This window comes from Pundamilia nyererei, unplaced genomic scaffold (assembly GCF_000239375.1).
Source record: "Pundamilia nyererei isolate P.nyererei 1_Seehausen unplaced genomic scaffold, PunNye1.0 scaffold00100, whole genome shotgun sequence".
Classification (NCBI taxonomy): Eukaryota; Metazoa; Chordata; class Actinopteri; order Cichliformes; family Cichlidae; genus Pundamilia; species Pundamilia nyererei.
Window position 1 is genome coordinate 2,035,471 of NW_005187501.1, and position 19,027 is coordinate 2,054,497.

General features: G+C 38.1%; 2 protein-coding genes across 4 annotated transcripts in view; one reads left to right on the forward strand and one right to left on the reverse strand.

The window, feature by feature from the left end:
* The window catches only part of fmodb (fibromodulin b), an 8,993-nt gene extending 2,283 nt beyond the window's left edge, over positions 1 to 6,710 (forward strand). The window contains exons 2-3 of the mRNA XM_005740506.1: positions 4,343 to 5,235; positions 6,245 to 6,710. Of these exons, the coding sequence (XP_005740563.1) occupies positions 4,344 to 5,235; positions 6,245 to 6,396 (1,044 nt within the window). The 5' untranslated portion in view covers position 4,343 and the 3' untranslated portion in view covers positions 6,397 to 6,710. The remainder of the gene's footprint in view (positions 1 to 4,342; positions 5,236 to 6,244) is intronic.
* A 1,361-nt stretch (positions 6,711 to 8,071) lies between these two features.
* Positions 8,072 to 18,666, reverse strand: csf1b (colony stimulating factor 1b (macrophage)). Of its 3 annotated transcripts, none has more exons than XM_005740509.1 (9): positions 18,445 to 18,666; positions 16,803 to 16,922; positions 16,665 to 16,727; positions 16,381 to 16,551; positions 16,007 to 16,232; positions 15,777 to 15,913; positions 8,890 to 8,933; positions 8,759 to 8,791; positions 8,072 to 8,608 (listed from the first exon to the last, which is right to left on the reverse strand). In XM_005740509.1, exons 1-8 carry the CDS (start codon positions 18,484 to 18,486, stop codon positions 8,770 to 8,772), a joined length of 825 nt encoding a protein of 274 aa, XP_005740566.1. In that variant the 5' UTR covers positions 18,487 to 18,666; the 3' UTR covers positions 8,072 to 8,608; positions 8,759 to 8,769. The 3 variants fall into 3 exon arrangements, with proteins under 3 accessions (XP_005740566.1, XP_005740565.1, XP_005740564.1); XM_005740508.1 differs by having other exon boundaries at positions 8,072 to 8,604; positions 8,759 to 8,796; XM_005740507.1 differs by having other exon boundaries at positions 8,759 to 8,796.
* Between the last annotated feature and the right edge of the window lie 361 nt (positions 18,667 to 19,027).

Consider the following 19,027-nt stretch of genomic DNA (forward strand, 5'->3'; position numbering starts at 1 on the left):
ACCACAAACAACAAGAATTTCTTGGGAAGGGGGGGGCATGGCATACGTGAGGATTTGGTAAACAGTGAGGAATGTAAAAATGAAATAGTATTACTTAATATTGTACCACATACCCAGTTACCAAATTATATATTAACAAACAAAAAAAACCTTCTGAGTAAATTCAAAAGATGATTTTTTGTAATTGTATCCACTTGTGAATGATTTTTCCCATAATGTTAATGTATTTACTGCACTAATGTGCAGTAAATACATTACTCAAAGGTCACACCTTGTGGAACTAATTAGGTTAATTGAAACAAGTCAGAGAAGAAAGTGTTTTTGAGCATTTCAAATGTCAACATGGGAGGGTTTCCCAGCTTTGTGAAAGGCCAATAATTAGGCAATTTTAAAATAGCATTTCTCTTAGCGAATTCCAGGAATTCTTTACTTTTTAAACTAACTTTGTTACAAAATATGGCCTGGCCAAAACCCAGTTGTGAATGGACGTCATCTACAGGCCCTCGGGAGAAAGAACTCTGCATTAAAAACAGACACAATAAACTTCTTTAAAGCTTATAGTTTAATATAGTTTGTGGCAGTATTCACAAATACAAGTTAAAATTGTACCAAGCAAAGAAAAAAAAAAAATATAAACAAGATCCAGAAATGCTGGCGCCTTCTCTGGGCCCAAGCTCATTTATGATGGAATGAGGCAAAGTAGAAAACGGTCCTGTGGTTTGACCAATTAAAATTTGATTTTTTTTTTTTTTTTTTAAATCATGAACACAGCACTATGCAGGGTAAAGATGAGAGGGAAGGATTGTTATATTGGATAGTTCAAAAGCAAACATCTGTGATGTTATTCTGACATATTTTTCAACAAAGATTGCGCTTATTTCAGGAACACGATGCCAAACCACATTCTGCACGTACTACAACAGCATGGCCCCATTGTAAAAGACTCCAGGTGCTTAGCTTACATGCCTGCAACCCAGACTTCTCACTCACTGAAAACACTCGGTGCATGACGAAATGAGTAATATAACATAGTAGGCCTTAAACCTTTGAGGAGCTGAATCTCATATCAAGCAAAGAATGTTTTTGAAACTACAGCAGTTGCTCTCCTCAGTTCCCAACAGCGTTGTTAAGAGTGTTGTTAAAAGAAGAGGAAATGCAACACAGTGGGAAACATGCCCGCGCCCCAGGTTATTGCATTTAACAAAAACTAAAGTAGAGCAACTTGTAAAATAATTAAACCATGGGTAACTAAAAAATTATTTAAAAAGACAACTTAAACAATATTGTGCACTAACAAAAATAATATAGAGAAAAAGTGCTTTAGTTCTCATTAATATGGCCAAATGTACCAACCCAATTAACCTCAGACAACATTAATATCTATACAGAACTTCTTATATTTAGCTCTTTACAAAAAGATTATTCACATTAAAATTATAAAAAAAAGAAAGTAAAACTAATACTGGAGCCAATAAAACGACAAAGCAATTATAACTTTGCTCTGCCCCAGCTTTTCTTAAGGATGTCCATGAAGTCCATGCTATGTTCAGTTTCTGTTTTCTTTATATTGAAGGTAGGACTTAAATTAGACACAGCACTGAATGGCCCCTGGGCCACTTCCTGCCTGTTGGTTGCCTCTGATTACCCCTGTTATGTCATTGAGAAATAAGGTTAAAATTTTCAGCCAGTTTGATACACTCCCTATCAGAGAATAGTTTACTGTTTTATTTTTGCAGTTTTGTGGGAAATCACAAAAAAAAACGTATATTTTGAAGCCAAATGCAGATTTTTAACATTTATTTTTTGAATTTATATAAGCACTGTGAATAGAGTTTTACTGTAAATGCATTGAAACTGAAAGACCTGAAAGATTAAAAAAGAGTTTTTAAATTAGACATAACACTTAAAAGTATTTATTTATTAAAGTCAGATGTAAAGCCCTATTCGTAGTTTGTGTTTTGCAAACCTTAGTTTAAGGATTGTTTTAATCACCATTATAAGATTAAACTTGCAGAGAAATACCAGAACTTCACTGATGTAGAGTGGAACCTTTGCTAGCAAGCTTTCCGGGCTCCACACATCCAGGGATGGGAAAAGTCTAGATAAGCTTTGTGATTTCACGCAAATGTCATATCTGTGATAGAGCTCAATCGGAGGAACTGGCAGATATTCATTCAACGAAAGGGACTATGAGCAAGAATTCACACCAGCAGCTAATTTAGAATAACCAATTAACCTAACACACATTTTTGGAGTTTGTACTATTATTATGGAGATGTGTGGAGTTTGGAGTTTGTGGGTGCAAAAGGCCCCAGCCAGGCAGACCTAGAACTATCTTGCTGTAGGCAACAATGCCAACCACAGCGCCACTGGTCATGATTTAACAAAATAGCTGCAAAGTCACTGTTATGGTCGCTAACCAGCTTGCATCTCTAAACTGTTTGGAATGGTAGCATGCCCATGTTAGAACCATAGCATTTTATGTTAGGATTAAACTTAATGACATGAACTTCCCCCACATCCAACAGTTTACTGCCCTCAGTATAAAAACTAGTGTGTCCATATATACATGAAAATTAAAAACTGTTCTGCGGTCTTTGCCTACTCTTTCTTCCTCTAACTCTTTTAAGAATTCTTATTCAGAAATTTTCAAATTAGCATGCTTACTTCCTACTATTTGTATTCAGTACTGAAATTCATTTACAATAAGAAATATCATATTTACCTGTTGTTGTCAGGTCACGAAGCAGAGAATGGGTCTGCTGAACATTTATTGTGTGGTGTGACGTACTCATGAGTGTAAGCCACGGTTAACACTGAGTCAGATGTTTTGGATTAAACACGACATTCACATTATAAGAAAATACCTTCGGTTTTATTCAAATCCTGTTTTAATTCAAACTGTCTTTGTTTTGTACTCAAAGATACACAGAGAAAAAACAAAGCTGTTTATCTCATGCTATCTAAAAATCTGGGTTGTATAAAGAAGATTAAAGTGAAATCTGGATTTTATGTAACAATGATTGATCAAGGCCAAAGTTTTCACACGGACATGGTTCTACTGGAAAGATTTTAATTTCTTTCACCAATATTTCTACTTTGGAGGTACTTTGTGATGAAGCATAGCCATTTTTAATTGATTTAGCAGAATGATATTTGATCATCGGGTCTTAGAAAATGTAGCTACTTAGTTTGATAGTTTAGAAAACGAGTTCTTTAGGGATAGGGCGTCTTGTTGTTTCAGAAAAAAGGGGAAAATCTTCCAAGTCTTTCCTGGAACGCTTCCCATCTGTTATCCTCAGGTTCCCTCATCTTTCATCTAAGATCTAAGAGTTTGGTTAAGGTATGTTACGTCTTGAACCACTTCCATCTTAAATCAGCACATTGCCTCTCACTGTCTCAGAGGGGCGCAGAAAGAAGACTGGAAAGACACACACACACACATAATCCCTGAAACTCTGCATCCAATTTGGAGGAGGACATGAATGAAAAGGCCTATTCTGAAATCTATCCGCTGCCTGATAATGATGTACTTCTGTCTGCAGATGCCAGCAAAAACACATGTTATCTTTCTTCACCACTTGAATACAGTAATTGAGAAAAGTAGTGCTTGTAGGCAAAGATAGTAAAAAAATGACAGGGTTTGACATACTTTGTTGAAACATACTGCATAGTATATACTAGACAAAAACATACTGCCATTTAAAAACTGTACTTGAAATTATACTTAACTCTTCCAGTATTTCAAAGAAATAATAGCGCTAATTTAATTATCAAGGCAACAGTGCAATTCCATACCATAACCTCCACCCCAATTTTTCCAAGACCACCACACCACAATAGTAAACATCAAGCCAGACTGCATGGCTGTACTAATGATAAGGCGTGACACAGTAAAGGAAAACAAGGCTGTTAAAAAGCAGATGTCCATACTAGTTCACACATGGTATTGATATTTGCATAGCTGGAGGTGATATGTTGATGTGTAGATAGTGGAAAATATATGTGCACTAATGAGACAGAGTGGCTGGGGCCACAGGGGCTACAGCCTCAGAGAGAGGGGATTTACTCTATACCGACAACATTTTCCACTTATTCTGAGAAACACACGGGCAGTGTGAGCAAGGGAGGAAGCATCGTCTCAGATCGGCCAACTGGTAGGTATACTGCACCTACCTTACATTTAAAAAGTGGAGCAGGAAGAATGAGATCTGTCTGAAGTTAATACACCAGCGTAAGTCAGTGTTAGTTGCCAATCATTTCCACAACGATCAGTGTTGTTAAGATTTATTATTACCTTTTCAACTACATAATTTCTCCCCGTTTTTCCTGGGTTTTTCAGAATGATCATGTGGACATTGGTGCTCCTCACAATAGGAATAGTGGATTTGGGTATTGGCCAACACTACAGCCAGATCCAGTGGCTGTCCCACCTGCGCAGGCGACAATGGCACGCTGGCTTGCAGGCTGAGGATGCAAATTGCCCCCTGGAGTGTAATTGCCCCTCAGTCTACCCCACAGCCATGTACTGTCATAGCCGCAACCTTCAGCATGTTCCCTATGTCCCCTCGCATATAAAATATGTCTACCTGCAGCATAACCAGATCACAGGCATCCAGGATGGGGTGTTTGACAACGCTACCGACTTGGTCTGGATTGTGTTATTTCACAACAAGCTCAGCTCAGACAAAATCAGCAAGAATGTCTTCAGCAAGCTCAAGAACTTGGATCGGCTCCTCTTGGATCACAATGACCTAACACACGTGCCTCCTAACTTGCCCACTTCAATCACAGACCTGCGACTTGGGCACAACAAGATATCAAAAGTCCTTGCCAGCTCATTCAAGGGGATGACCAACCTCACCACCCTTCATCTCCAAGCAAATGCCATAGAAGACGTTGGAGGTGTGTTCAAGGGGTTCAAGTCTCTGACAGTGCTGGATATCAGGAAAAACAAACTAAGAAAAATCCCTGACAACCTCCCTGTGAGGGTGCAGCAGCTATACCTGGAATTTAATAATATAGAAAGCATTCCAGCAGATTTTCTCACCATGTATCCCAAACTGCAGTTTGTCCGCTTAGCTCATAACAAGCTGACTAATAAAGGACTTCCTTCCAATGTCTTCAATATCAGCACGTTGGTCGAGCTTGACCTGTCCTTCAATAAACTGGAAAAGATTCCTGTTGTCAGCATGAACCTGGAGAACCTTTACTTGCAAGGCAATAAGATTAAAGGTATGAGGACTTCTATTACTTTAAATTAGATAATGCCTTGAAATATTTTATGGGCACAGAAAGACAAAAAGGTTAAAAATAAGCAAAGAAGAGTAATGTGATTACATACACCCTCAGTGCAGAACTAATTTCCTGAATGTTGCAGGCTGTCTTTATGTAAGACTCGGAGCTCTCCAGTAGTTTAGTGGTTTTACTCAGCGAGACACACACGATGCCACTCATGCATATAAAGCGAGTGATAATACAGAAATCTTGAAGACTTTAGATGTAATGTTTAAAAGGACTGTGCTTTGTCCAAATATGGTTTGTTAGTCAATTTGTTATGCTCCAGGATGCCTCCAGTGGTGTAATCCTCTCCCATTGCTTGGTTGATAAAGACTCATGCTAGTTATCCTGTATGCTTCTTAGCTATATTACTCAACTTCATTCAAACGGTCATCCAGCTTGTATGTATTTATCCACAAATGTGTTTATTTGGCTTATCAACTTCCTAAAATGTAATTTTTTCCCCCCAATCTTTAAATAAGAATCATTTAATGCCTGCATGTGATGTTCGGGATCGGAGCTGCACATGCAGCAAAGAGAACATTTCAACCACTAGATGACAGCAAAAGCAAGATTTTCAAACTGTTTACCAGTTATTTAAATTATTCCCTTGAAGCAGGAATTTTCCACGAACTGTCTCTCAGTCATGGTAGAAACTTTACGAAACACCAGATATCCTCACACTAGAGCTCTCAACAGAAAACAATGCAGGTTTTTTTTTTTTGACAAACTCCAGAAAATAACTCTTTACTGACTCCATTTAAGGAAAGGTTTAGAGAAGATCTGCCCTTTCTGACACAGTCATACATTTTGGAGTTTGCACGGACTAATATGCATAGGTATATGTAGCAATGAGCTTGGTTTGGTAACACTTGTGGTGAACAGACATCATCAAGACATCATTTTTTGCTTCACATCTCAAAAGATGAGAGTAACCTATTTTCTCGCCCCTTTCCTCTTTCAGAGTTCTCCCTGAGCAGTTTCTGCAGTGCTGTTGACATGTCAAACTTCTCCAGGCTGAAAATGCTCCGTCTCGATGCTAATGAGATCAGTGCCAAAGACATTCCTGCTGAAGCCGCCTACTGTTTGCGGCATGTTGCTTTCATTGATGTGTAGAGGTTTCCGAAATGTTTCTATCTGTAACACATGCCATGCTATTATGCTTCATTGCATTTTCCTTATATTACTCACTCTCCTCCTCATTAAAACATGATTGCATAATGTTTGTTTAAGCTGTTATGAAAGCTGTTAGCATTATTGAAATTATAAAACTAACCAAAAGGAAATACCATAGTTTTACAATCACATATCCGGGTGGCAGACATGTGGATGACAAAGAGTGAAGAGATCTGGTCTAACGAGTTACATCCGCTCAACTAATTAATTGGTTCCAGTTGTCTGGTAAAATGGTTAGTAATAATAGTGCTCAGGTATAATAGGAATATAATATAATATAATATAAAATATAATATGAAACTGCCAGCCATTGGATTTTTGCCTCCATCATGTGGCACCTGGTGGAAAGGAGCAGTAATTATCATCAATATGTTTTTGTGAACATTTTAAAATTATAATCAGTGATGCACACTGAGTAAAGCATTTACACTTTGTCTTCTGGTTATTCAGTCCATAGTACAATTTTGATTTTCTCCCTGTTCACATTTAACATGTGAAATTGTCTGGTTAAGTGTGTCTCTAATTAAATATGTATTCTACTTCAAATGAGCCGTGACTGTTATGTCTCACTGTTATCTAATTGTTTACTTCAGTTCACACAGTGACTTTTCAAGACCCTATTGGGCCACGTGACCTGTCAGAGTTTTTGACAACAAGTTAATTTGGTTTCCTCTAATTTTAAAGTAAGAAGCAGATGAGCTGGGAAAGATTACTGTCAAAAGGTATCTCCACTTCTTCTAACTGATCTTAAGCAGTTCCCACATATTTATTGTTGAAGACAACTTGCCTTTTCATCTTCAACAGCTGCCTTTAATCCCTTGCAGAAAGGCACTAAATTGAATTAGAGAAATGCTTTACTTGTTTTGTAATGGTGCAGTGTCTTGGGATAAAGAATGCATCACTGCCATGCAACGGTGGTTTGCACTCTGATAAGCGGTAGCATGTGAAATTAATTGTGTTATAGATTATGCTGTATTGCAGGTTGCAGTTGGTACTGCAGACGATGGGTCGAAGAGCTGTGTTTTCCGTCTCTGTTTTCTTCAAAAATTCATTGAAAACAAAACAGAGGCCAGCTCACATGCATATGCACATCCTTCGACATGATTTACTGATTTGGTCCTCTCAAAGCCACATGCAAATGTTTCACTTTTTGGGGAATTGTCCAGTTCTTCTGAAAACCATTAAAGTATTTATTAACACAAATAAAACATTTGGCCTGACCATCATGGAGTAAATACAAGTGAATACAAGCAACTGACAGCATTAGAGAAACCCACGTGCACAAAGCCTTTCTGTTTTCTCAGTATTATAACCAGTTATTTGTCATTACCATACAGTAATGATTGTAATGCGTGCATATGAATAAATTGTGTTATTATTCCCACTAAAATCTGTCACCTCCATATGTAATAAAACACATTTCCTTTGAAGCTGCAGCAGTGATATGCATCTATTGTAATAATTTCCTAACTATTCTCGTAACCAACAACACATTATTGTACAGAAGTCATATTGAAACTGTTTGTACAGTTTTGAAATACTTAAAAAAAACAATCACATAAAAAATCGAATTCTCTTAACAAAAGAGCAACTATGTAAAGACTTTTTAGATTGATAAACTTTGCAAGTTTTTGCAAGAGAAAAAAAATTCCAACACAAAATGTACAACAGTGGACACTATGAAGTGGCTATAAATCCTTTAATGAGAACATGACCCGCTCTTTAGATGTGAATGTACTGTGTTCAGTTATGAACTGGACAGCTGGTTAGCTAAATAAAGTTTCAGCTGGTTATCGATGGTTAACTTTTATTACCAATACAGTGATTGAATAAAGTGACGATAATAAATAATTCTTGGAAATGTTTGGCAAATAACATTAAAAACATGATGTTAACTTGTAGCAAATAGAAACACATAATTCAACATACATAACTGCTTTAAAAAACACTTTTTTTGTGAACTTAAAAAGTTATCTGCAATAGAAAATGCATAAACATAATATACATACCACATTATTAACAATAAGTTCCATCTTTGGTCTCAGATCAAGCAAAGCTTCTTATCCAAAAGGTGTGCATGATTCAACATTACACATATACTGACACAAAAACTCAGGTTCACAAGTGCTCTGTCTGCTGCTGCAGTGACTGCCTGGAGAGAGAAAACAATACTGAAAATACATAAAAACATAAAGACATATGTGCAGTTATACTGCTGCACACAATGCATTTGTTTAACGCATTTAAACAGCTCCAGATGCTTAACTGTTAGCAATGCTTTATAGGCCAGTAGGATACTCACATTACTGTCCCTCAATTTCTATGTCCTGCAGGTCTGTGCTTTAATAAGACCACAGAAGCATGCTTTAGCGTCATTTCAGTAAAAAAAACGCAACGTCAGTCTTTTTGCTTAATTAATCCGTATATTCTCACCTTGCGTTTGTTTGTAATCTTGATCCATAAGGGTTGTAAGTTTTCTGTATTGGGAAAAAAAGCACATTTTTTACACATCAACATATCTGAACACATAATACAAACAGTTGGACCTGTCTTTATTGAAAACACTGCATAATCACTCACATTGCCAGCTTGTAAAATGTGACTTATTCAAAAACTTCTTCAAGAAGATGAGATGCGTGGGTTGTTTGAGGCATGCAAAGTCTTGTTCATGGTTCACTACTTTTTTCAAGAAGGATTGCATTGTGAATCATGCCGCAATTGTAGAAACTTTCACAGAACTTTAGAAGAAATGTTGTGAAGATGCACTTAGTAAGGCTACAGAAGTGTGTCTGAAAAGCTGGATGTTCATCAATTCACAATAAGAAAAAATGTCTTATGTGAGCAAATATAGGACTTACACAGTGCTATTTTTTATTTTTATTTTAAAAGGCACTACAGCACACAACAAAGCCTCCACCATGTCTCCCAGATGTTAGACATGGTGGAGACACCGTTGTAGTTTTGGGCTGCTTTGCTCCCTTAGGGCATTGCGTCCATTGAGGGAACAATTCCATGTGGGAACATTTAAACAGCTTTTTTTTAGGAGAAATAGAACAACATGTATTCACTGTTGTCTTAAGTCTTTTAAACCACTTTGAGCACCATGTAACGGAGAAAAGAAGTTTCTATAAGTTACTGAAGCTCAACAGTTTGTAGCAGAGTATTTTCAGTCTTCACTGTGCTTGATTGCTCATTATGTTCAATAAAGACGTGAAAAGTACAACTCTTTGTTCATTATTAGTTTACCTTTAAGATGAACTAATATCAGACCACATTTTTGTGTGAAATTCTCCTAATTGCAAAGGGTTCAGAACTTTTTCTGGGAACTACAATGTCAAGTCATAAGAGATAAAATCAGTTCCACTGCTTGAAGTGGTCTTGTTAGAAGGAGGAGAATAAAGACTAACAGAAAAAGATACGTTTTTGATTAACAACCCTAAGTAATGAAACACATCAAGGTTCCTGTCAGTATGCAAAACAGTTGCGAAGATTAGCTCTCACTTCCTTTTTGGCATCCTTCTAAGTATGGCCAGAAGTTCTGTTCCAGTTGTGGAGCACATTCCAAGATGACTGTCCTGGGAATAGTTTTAGATATTTCATCGTGATCCACTGTGACAGTCAAATTTGGTAATTAGAAGAACATTAGAAGTTCAGCCTCCCACTTTTCAACAGACAACAAATATTTGTTCAAAGCAAAAAGAAAACAGCCAAAATGTTATTTTGCTCCCTAATGGTTAAATACCACATTTCATGCTTCCCTTTCTGAAACTTGGTATTATATGTGGCACCATGGTGCAGTGGTTGACACTACTGTGTGCATTCTCTCTCTGTGCCTTATTAGATACTCCAGCTTTTTCCCACAGTTCAAAGACTTGCTCAGTTAATAGGTGATTCTTGGCTGTATCTGTTTTTCTGTCCTGGACTGGTTAATCCAAGGTTTAACTCAACCAAATGACATCTGGGATAGGTGTCATTTAGTGCCCCAAATGCTTTGAATTGTGGCAGCTTTTCTGCTCTTTCATTTTGTAAAGGATAGCCCAGAAGCTCCTATGCAAAAAAGGCAAGTAAGGAAGCACTGAAGCACCTGTCTTTGAACTTTCCTTTACTGAATTCATCTAACTTTTTTGTGTCTACAACTGAACTTCTTTGCTTTTAGTGTGACTGATTGTGCCCATTTTTTGTGGTGTTGCTGGCATAATTTGGCATAAACCTCCTTAAACTTTGAGAAATAATGTTTTCATGAATTGCTGTATATATCTGTGAGATAACCTAAATATTTATTTCAGTCCCCTTAGACCCAACACCATTGATTAAGAAGCTACTATTGGCTGCTCCCTTTTTCATATGTGGTTACCGCAACAGGCAGCACTGCATTTTACACTGAATAAAATGCGATCGTGGCTCAAGAGTTGGGAGTTCGCCTTGTACTCGGAAGGTTGCCGGTTCAAGCCCCGGCTTGGACAGTCTCGGTTGTTGTGTTCTTCAGCAAGACACTTCACCCGTTGGTGGTAAGAGGGCCCGATGGCGGAAGTGTCCGGCAGCCTCGCTGCGCCCCTGGGTGGCTGGGGCTACAACGTAGCTTGCCATCACCAGTGTGTGAATGGGTGGATGACTGGTTGTATAAAGTGCTTTGGTGTCCTTAGGGACTAGTAAAGCACTATACAAATACATTCTTCCTTATGCAAACCCAAAGATATGTGTCTATAAAATATGATCATTCTTTTAAGGTAGTTGTACTTAAATCATTACCGAAAAAAACTACACTTGATCCTGGTATTTTAACCAGATTTTCATCGCAGCACAGGAAAAATGCTATTGTCTCAGCCCATCAGAATATCATTAGTAACCTTACTAATGATATTCTGATGGGCTGAGACAATGGAAAAGTCTGGGCTCTTTCCTAACTTCAGTGCATCATTTAATATGGTTGAACAAACTTTTTCCTACAAATACTAGAAGATACTGAATGTGCTGTGTTGGTCGCGAGCATATTTGTCTGATAGATTACAGTTTGTATATACAAATGGAGAGTCGTGAAGTTCTACAGGATTCTTCCCACATAGCAGATATGTCTGCCCCGGTTCGGGTGTCAAGGCGGCACTGCTGGCTGACTTCTGGCATGTTAAGTGCTATGTCATCCACTTATGGGCCAGGCCTGGGTTAGATGGCACTGTTTATGTGATGGCATGCCACATCTGGCCCGATTGTGGTTTGGTTTATGTGGCGCAGGGTCATAGACCTGGCACTTCTGACTGACTGGTGACTCATGGCAGGGTGTATGTCAACCAGATGTGGCCCAGGTCTGGCAATGATGGCACTATTTATGTTCCTATTTTATTATTTTAGTTAGAAGACCCAAATCCCAAATGTTGCAATACTATACTGCTATGGTAGCCAACGTTTCAAATGCAGTTTTGACAGGTTTGTGAGTGTACACTTTATCCAAAACCTAGTGAGGGTTTACTCATGCTTACCACTAGGTGGCTGTAGCTCAGGACGTAACCCTACTAATCAGAAGGTTAGCGGTTTGATCCCTGGTTTTGCCAGTCTGCATGTCGAAAATGTGAATGTGTATGAATGTAGTTAGGAAACACTCGCTTTACAGAAAGTGTTTGATTGGGTGAATGTGGCATCTTGTATAGAGCAAGTACAAATACGCTATATAAGAATCAATCCATTCACTGTCTCAACAGAGTTCCGGCTTCTTACTTTTGCACTATTATGTTCTGGCACATGTTGTTATTACATGGCTTGATTAAGGTACACATTAGGCTGACATCTGGGACCAGAGCTGAAACTGTTCTGGGCCAGTACAGGACCAGCAGTGTGTCTGTAACTGGCCTTGCGCTGGCCCATGTGTGGGCCACCTCTGGCAAACCAGATCTGGGCCACCAAAGGGCCGTCATTCAAGCACATGAATGGCCCAGATCTGGGCCATTGCAATTTCCGCTATGTGGGTTAGGCAACACTATTAGAAAACACTGCATTCATATCAATTGCTGCCTAATTGTTACCCAGTTAGGTTAATCAGAAAAGCCAGACCAGATTAAAAATGTGTCTAAACAGACCCATTAAATAAATCACTTCTTTCATTTATATCATATAAAAATTAAGAAAATCCTGTGTTAGAGAAAACTAAGTAATAGAGCTGAAAACATCACATTTTACCTATAGGCTGGGTTGTTCTAATCATCAATCAAATGTCCTCAAAGTTCTCTCACAAGCCTTCAGCTAATCCAAAATTCTTACTTAAAACTAGCTGATATTTTTCCCTAATATTAACTTATCTTTATTAGATACCAGTTATTGCAATGTGGGTGGAAACTAAACTATTGATGAAGCCCACACAAAGGTACAAAGAGAACATGGAAAAGCCACAAAGGCCACAGCTGACTAAGGGTTCAAATCAGGAACCCTCTTGCCACCCCTTTTTAAAATCCAGAAATGCTATTTAAATCTTTGATCATGCGCCATCACATCTTAACAACTTCTTGTACCCTATTATCCTAAGAGAACACATTGTTCTCCGAATGCAGTCTTACTTGAGATTCCCAAAAGTATAATGGAAGACAGAGCTGTAACCTGTCAGTCTCCACTCCAGTGCAAACAGCACAAACACTTGGAGAGAGACACCCTCTATACTTTTATCATTAGCTTCTAAAAGTGTGTAAAACAAATCCTTGTTAGGTTACTAGCACCACATTGCTGGAAAACAGACGTATACTTCCAGGTTATATTATTGAAGTGGCTTATGCAAAAACGGCTATTTATCAGCAAATGTTATTACAAAAAACTTTCTATGCAAATTGGCTACAGGAGACTCCCAAACAATAATGCAGGACAGGATTGTATACACATAAAGATACAACAGCTGTATTTTCACGTATTTTACATTAAATTGATAAAGTTGAACGATACTGTGCAGAAAAATTTGAGTATACAAGTGCTACACAAAGCTTCTATGTGTGATTCAATATCTTTTCCACCTTCCAAACTTCCACTATTACATTTTCAAATCCAATCTTACTGCTATAAATTAAAAAACGCCACTGCAGCCTCCATGCTCCTCAGCTGAGTAACTTATAGTCTTTTTACAGCGATTTATTAGGTTTAAGGCTTTGGGAATGTAATGTTTATGTTACTGTCTATCTCATCCCTGTAGACAAAGCAAAGCTACAGTAGATCTTAGTTCTCAAGTGGTGAGTGGTGGCCCAAGGTAGGTCACAAATCATATTTACCAGAATTTTAGCCAAAATGATCTTTTGAAGTCAAACATATTTTCATTGGATTTTGATCAACTTGAGGAAGACTGTTTTTGAGAGACATTTTGTTTAGCTTTGGTTGCTAAAAACAGCTGTATGTTTGTCTCCTGTTTGGATCTTTATTTATGCAGTTGGAGGTTTGAATCAAGCAAAGCTTTACATCAGAACTACCATACTTTCTAAAAAGTGGACAGAGCATGCTTATATTACTGTTTACAACAAAGCTATAGTTTAAACCATGTGGCTCAGCAAGCTATGACAGCCTATAAAATCCTTGAACATCTGACTTTATTTTCACTTTATTTGCCTTGACAGTTTTTTCCCCAGTAAAACATTATAGAAAAGCTGCATACTGTAATTAAACAGCCTACACTACAAACAGTATAAGCACCTTTAAAATGAGGCATGGTGATTTATATTCACTAATCTACAATTCAAGGTGAAATAACTTTGCATCCATGTATCAAAGAGGTTCAAAAAAGAAAAGAAAAAAAGCTGAACAAGGTCCAAGCTCCAAAATGCGGTTAGTTGGTTAAAAATAGCGTTCCACAACTGTCCAACACATACAGCACTTCACTGAGGTTACCAGTTGTCAATGTCAATGTTTCTGCACTCACCGCCAGCCATGCAAGATCCCTAATAGTCTGCTGCATGTACTCATGTCACCACATGTAATTAGCTAAACAACCATGCAAAATCATTAATTCCTGGAAGAGAAGTCAGAAGTCAGTTCCACTTTCTCATGCTGTCTGGTCTCTTTTCATCTATTTGTCTTTTTTTTTTCCTTTTAAATGCATTAGCTGCAGCATTCAGTGTAATTTCTGGTACACATTCCTTATTTGTTTAGCAATTACTGGTGAGTGTCACTGCCTAAAAACCTCAGTGTCTGTCTGATGTTGGATTTAATATCGGACATTAAACATCAAATCTGAAGTTGGATTAATCAATCTGATTCTGAATCAGCTTCTTAGTAATAATTGTCAAATCAAAATACTGATAAGAATTACATATGGACTTGAAAGAGCTACTTAAATTAATACCATTTGTTTGCCTTTATCCTATCACTGTGGAGGTCTAATGTGACTGTAAAATTCTCTGCAAGGATTAATAAAATTGAGTCTGTCTAACATGACACATGACGCTAAGCAAAAACATCTTTGTCAACTATCATTCCAGTTTTAGACTCTCCTCAAGAGTCTAAACCATTCACGGTTTTCCCTTGAGTATACATTCTTGACAGCTGCTGCCTGTAAGAAGCAGAGTGCTTTGTGACCATGTTTGATTTCCACACAGAATCAATGTAAAAACAAAACGCATGTCGACTGCAAGAAAGCTATAGAGCATGGGTGGCCAAACATTTATAGTTCTGGGCCAAATGCAGAAAAATATGTCGAGTCTTAGGGGGGAAAAGCCTATGTATTTCACACTTTTGCGCTTTTGTAACTTGAGAGACAATAAACCTTCACTGTAAAGTATTTTATCTCTTTTGACTTAAACGCTGTTCTGTTAGAGGTCTTATTAGCATATTATTGTTTTCAGTGTTCTTAGCGTGCCATTTCATTGCTTTGCTTTATAGGATTTCTTATTAAACTTTGTGTGTGTGTGAGAGTTGTTAATAAGCTATTCAGCCTTTTCCAAAATGCATTTGTTGCATTTTGAAGGAATGAGTGAAGGTTAAAACCAGCATTATGTTAAAGTCATGACTTAGAGTCTGTGAATAAAGTCACTATAGATTGTAAGCCTCAGCCAGCTAAAAATCAGTGTACTCTAAATCATTCAGCTTCTCAAGCTATAGCTGACTGCACTAAATACCCTCAAATCCATAAATGCAATGCTTGCATTTGTGTATTTTTGTGCATGTGCTGCTGCAAAGTAGGTGCCAGCCTACACGGTATTTATTAGTGAGAGAGGGCCGGTGCTTCTGCAAAAAAGGAGTGCCCCGGAGAACAGAGCTGACTGCCAAAGTCTACTCATTTGCAATATGACTTGAATGCCTGGCTAACTTGACAAGGGCACATGCGATCTTGTAAATTAAAACAAAAACAGAAGCTCGGATACCTTGTGTGTGATGAGGCAGTAGAGAGTAAGAATGAACAGCAGTCCTCCACAGATAGATGCGATGATGAAACCCAGCTTGTACAGGTCACTGACTGGTTCTCTCTGAGAGGCCTGCACAGAATCTCTGTCATAACTGTCTGTAGGAAAGGACACACGATTTGTGATCTCTGCAGTTGCCGCAGACATCTGAGTGTTTCATCACAAACTACCCAAAAAATTGAGATTCTCACCTGTAAAGTGTTGTGTGATTGACTCTGTGTATAACTCTGTGTATAACTCTGTGTATAACTCTGTGGTAGAGCCAAAGGTTTCTGTGTATTCATGCTGGCACCTCCAGTCAACCGGTGCATCGCTCGTCGTTACCAGCTCCCAGTAAACCATTAAGACTTCTAAGACCTTCTGTAATGCATCCGAAGGAGACCCTCTGTAGAGCACTTCAAAACTCTCTGGTTTATCCTGAAGCAGATTCGAAGAAACAAGTATTTCATATGTCTTTAAGGTACTGCAGATTCATGTGCTCACACTATTCATATGATTTGTCATCTTCATATGACATTATAAAAGAAACAGGCTGCAAGTTCAGCATTCGGAAACTCACGCTGACCTCAATCTCTTCATTAATCCAAGGCACACATTTCTGAGAATAGATGTTGAGGATGAGCGCCCTCAGGGACTGAACATAGCCATCATTTACTGAACCCCGAATGTATTTGAAGTGGGTCGTAAGGAGCTCCAGTATCCAGGGTAATGCAGCTTTTACAAAGCAACATTTGCTCTGTTGGAAATCAGAACACAAGGTAATAAACACGAAAAGCACAAACCAGTTAATGGAAAACCTAAATCAAAGGTGTTTGGGGAAAAACAGTTGCATAAGGTTATATTACCCACCAAACTCCTCCGTTCTATGAATGTGTAGTTTATTGAACACCCACTTCTTAACTGGTTATCCATCTGCGGAAACAACAATTGCAACATCTCAGCCTGGGCCGTGCAGGGTGATTGCTTTAATGTTGTTTCAACACCTACCAGTTGCCTAACTGTCAGCAGGTGTTCCCTAGTGATGGAGTGTCTGCATGGGCCAGGGACCTCAGCCATAGTCAGAGGGAAGCTCAGGAACATTATCATACACAGACACTTTACCTGCAACTAACACAACCACATAGTGTATTCATGAGAACTACAAAAATCCATTAGAAGTACTATCTGTAGACTAAAAAAACCCGCTCAAACAGACAGTCCTTGTAGACAGTGTGAAAAAAAAAACCTAAACTGAATAATACACTCGAAAAAAACAACTAAACCACAACAACATTCTGGGCAGCCTTTCCTTAACATTTCAACATGCATGTACTCCTCACCCTGTACCAGTCCAATTCAGTGACCCCTCCCAAGTTGTGCTAATCTAAAATTATTTCCAAGAAAAGAATAAGTTCAAAGCAAACCTAAGTTGAATTTCCACCTAATTGAGCTATAAAAATTTAACAGTAGTAATTCTTTCCATCCAAAATATCTACATTCGAAACGTAACAGCAATACTTTCTTTCCAGAAAACACAGTGTTTGTGTTTAACTGCTCTACGCCGTCATCTGGATCTCAGCTCAGATAAAATATCAGGTTTCAGATTGAGTTTGAGAGGAATGCATAGTGATTCCTTGCTGCAACACTACTAGTGACTGATGTTTAAGTAAGTGTGGAAGACTGTGGCGTGGGGGTGGATAACCTCAATTTTTGGTCAAATACTGCCCTCTACCATGGAAGCCTAAGCAGGGAAAACAATGTGCACAGGATCCAACTGTAGCTGATGTATGTCTGCTACCAAGCACCTTTTGGCAACAGTAACAGTCAAATGGGCTCCAGATGGAATTAATGCTTCCACTAAGGATTAAAACATGGTGATAAGCACATGTTCTTCACACTAAAAGCTAAATGATTACACAGAAAGGCATTTCATAGGTACCTCTTTGACTCACTTGGCTCCTAAAGTTTGATGCAGCTTTTGCAATAAATAGTCAAGATAGAGGAAAGTGAATGAAACAATAAAACAAAATTTATTTGTCTCCAGTCAACTTCTGAGATGAATTAAGGCACAAAAGACAATTCTTTGAAAGCCGCAGAGACAAGAAATAATCTTTTTATATTTGGTTTTCTGTTCCTAATACAATTTTGAGCTGTTGAGTTTAACTCTTACTTGGTTTTCTGGACTACAAAGCACTAAATCAGTGCACATGGCAGGAAAGAATTATTGCCAGGACCAGGAGGAAAAATAAGTTCCGTGCCATCAAAGTTTTAAGTTTGATGCTTTGATGTAAATTTAAAGCAACATGCTGAATAATAATAACAGAGTTACTTTTACAGTAAAGTGGGATGGTACGTTAAAGACTAACATGCCATACTAATAATAGTAACCAGCATAAATACTTAATGATTAAATTAATGTTATTAAATAAAACTATTAATGGGACTGGTACTTGGCAAATGCAGGAGCACATGATGTAAATGTCATCTATCACATGATTCATTTTCTCCATTGTGTCCAAGATATCTCTATGTAGGTCAGCAAACGCATGATCAAGCAGATAACTTCATACAGAGACTAACGCAAGCATTGCGCTCAGTGTAGTAGCGGTGTTTTTGAAAAAATTCTGATTAGAGAAATGTTCTCACCTACCTTAGCTTTGCTCTGAATCAGCGTGGACACAAGGATGGTCATCTGGTACGTGTTTGACAATGGAAAACACCAGACTCCTCTGTCAGACACATTGAAGCAAAGAGATCCTTTTCAAAAATTCACCTCCACTCCACCGAAAGGAATCTGTTATTAAGTAAATTTGACACTTCGTCATGTGGCGCTGTTCTTCAAAGCATTGCTTGATGTGTTCCCCCTCTACAGTGTGAGTTCAAACTGAGACTGTTTCAGCTGATGGACAGCCCTTTTAAAGACCTCCCACCTCACTATTTGGGACAAGATACACATTCCTGAGTCTGAAGACCAATGTTTTGGGGACTACAGATCAATTGACGTTTCTTAACAATTTAATTTTTTTGTATTTTAACATATCTGACTAAAACATTACATGTAAATATTAAAACTAAACGGGCAAAGAAAATTCTGTGAGCTTGAGGCGCATACTAACATCTGTTCTTGTCGAAATGCTTGAAGCGGGTTGAAAAGTGATCATAGTTTTTCCTCAGGAAATACAGGCTGTGAGTGAGTGGACCCAACCGAGCAAATGCGAGCAAAGAAAAACAAG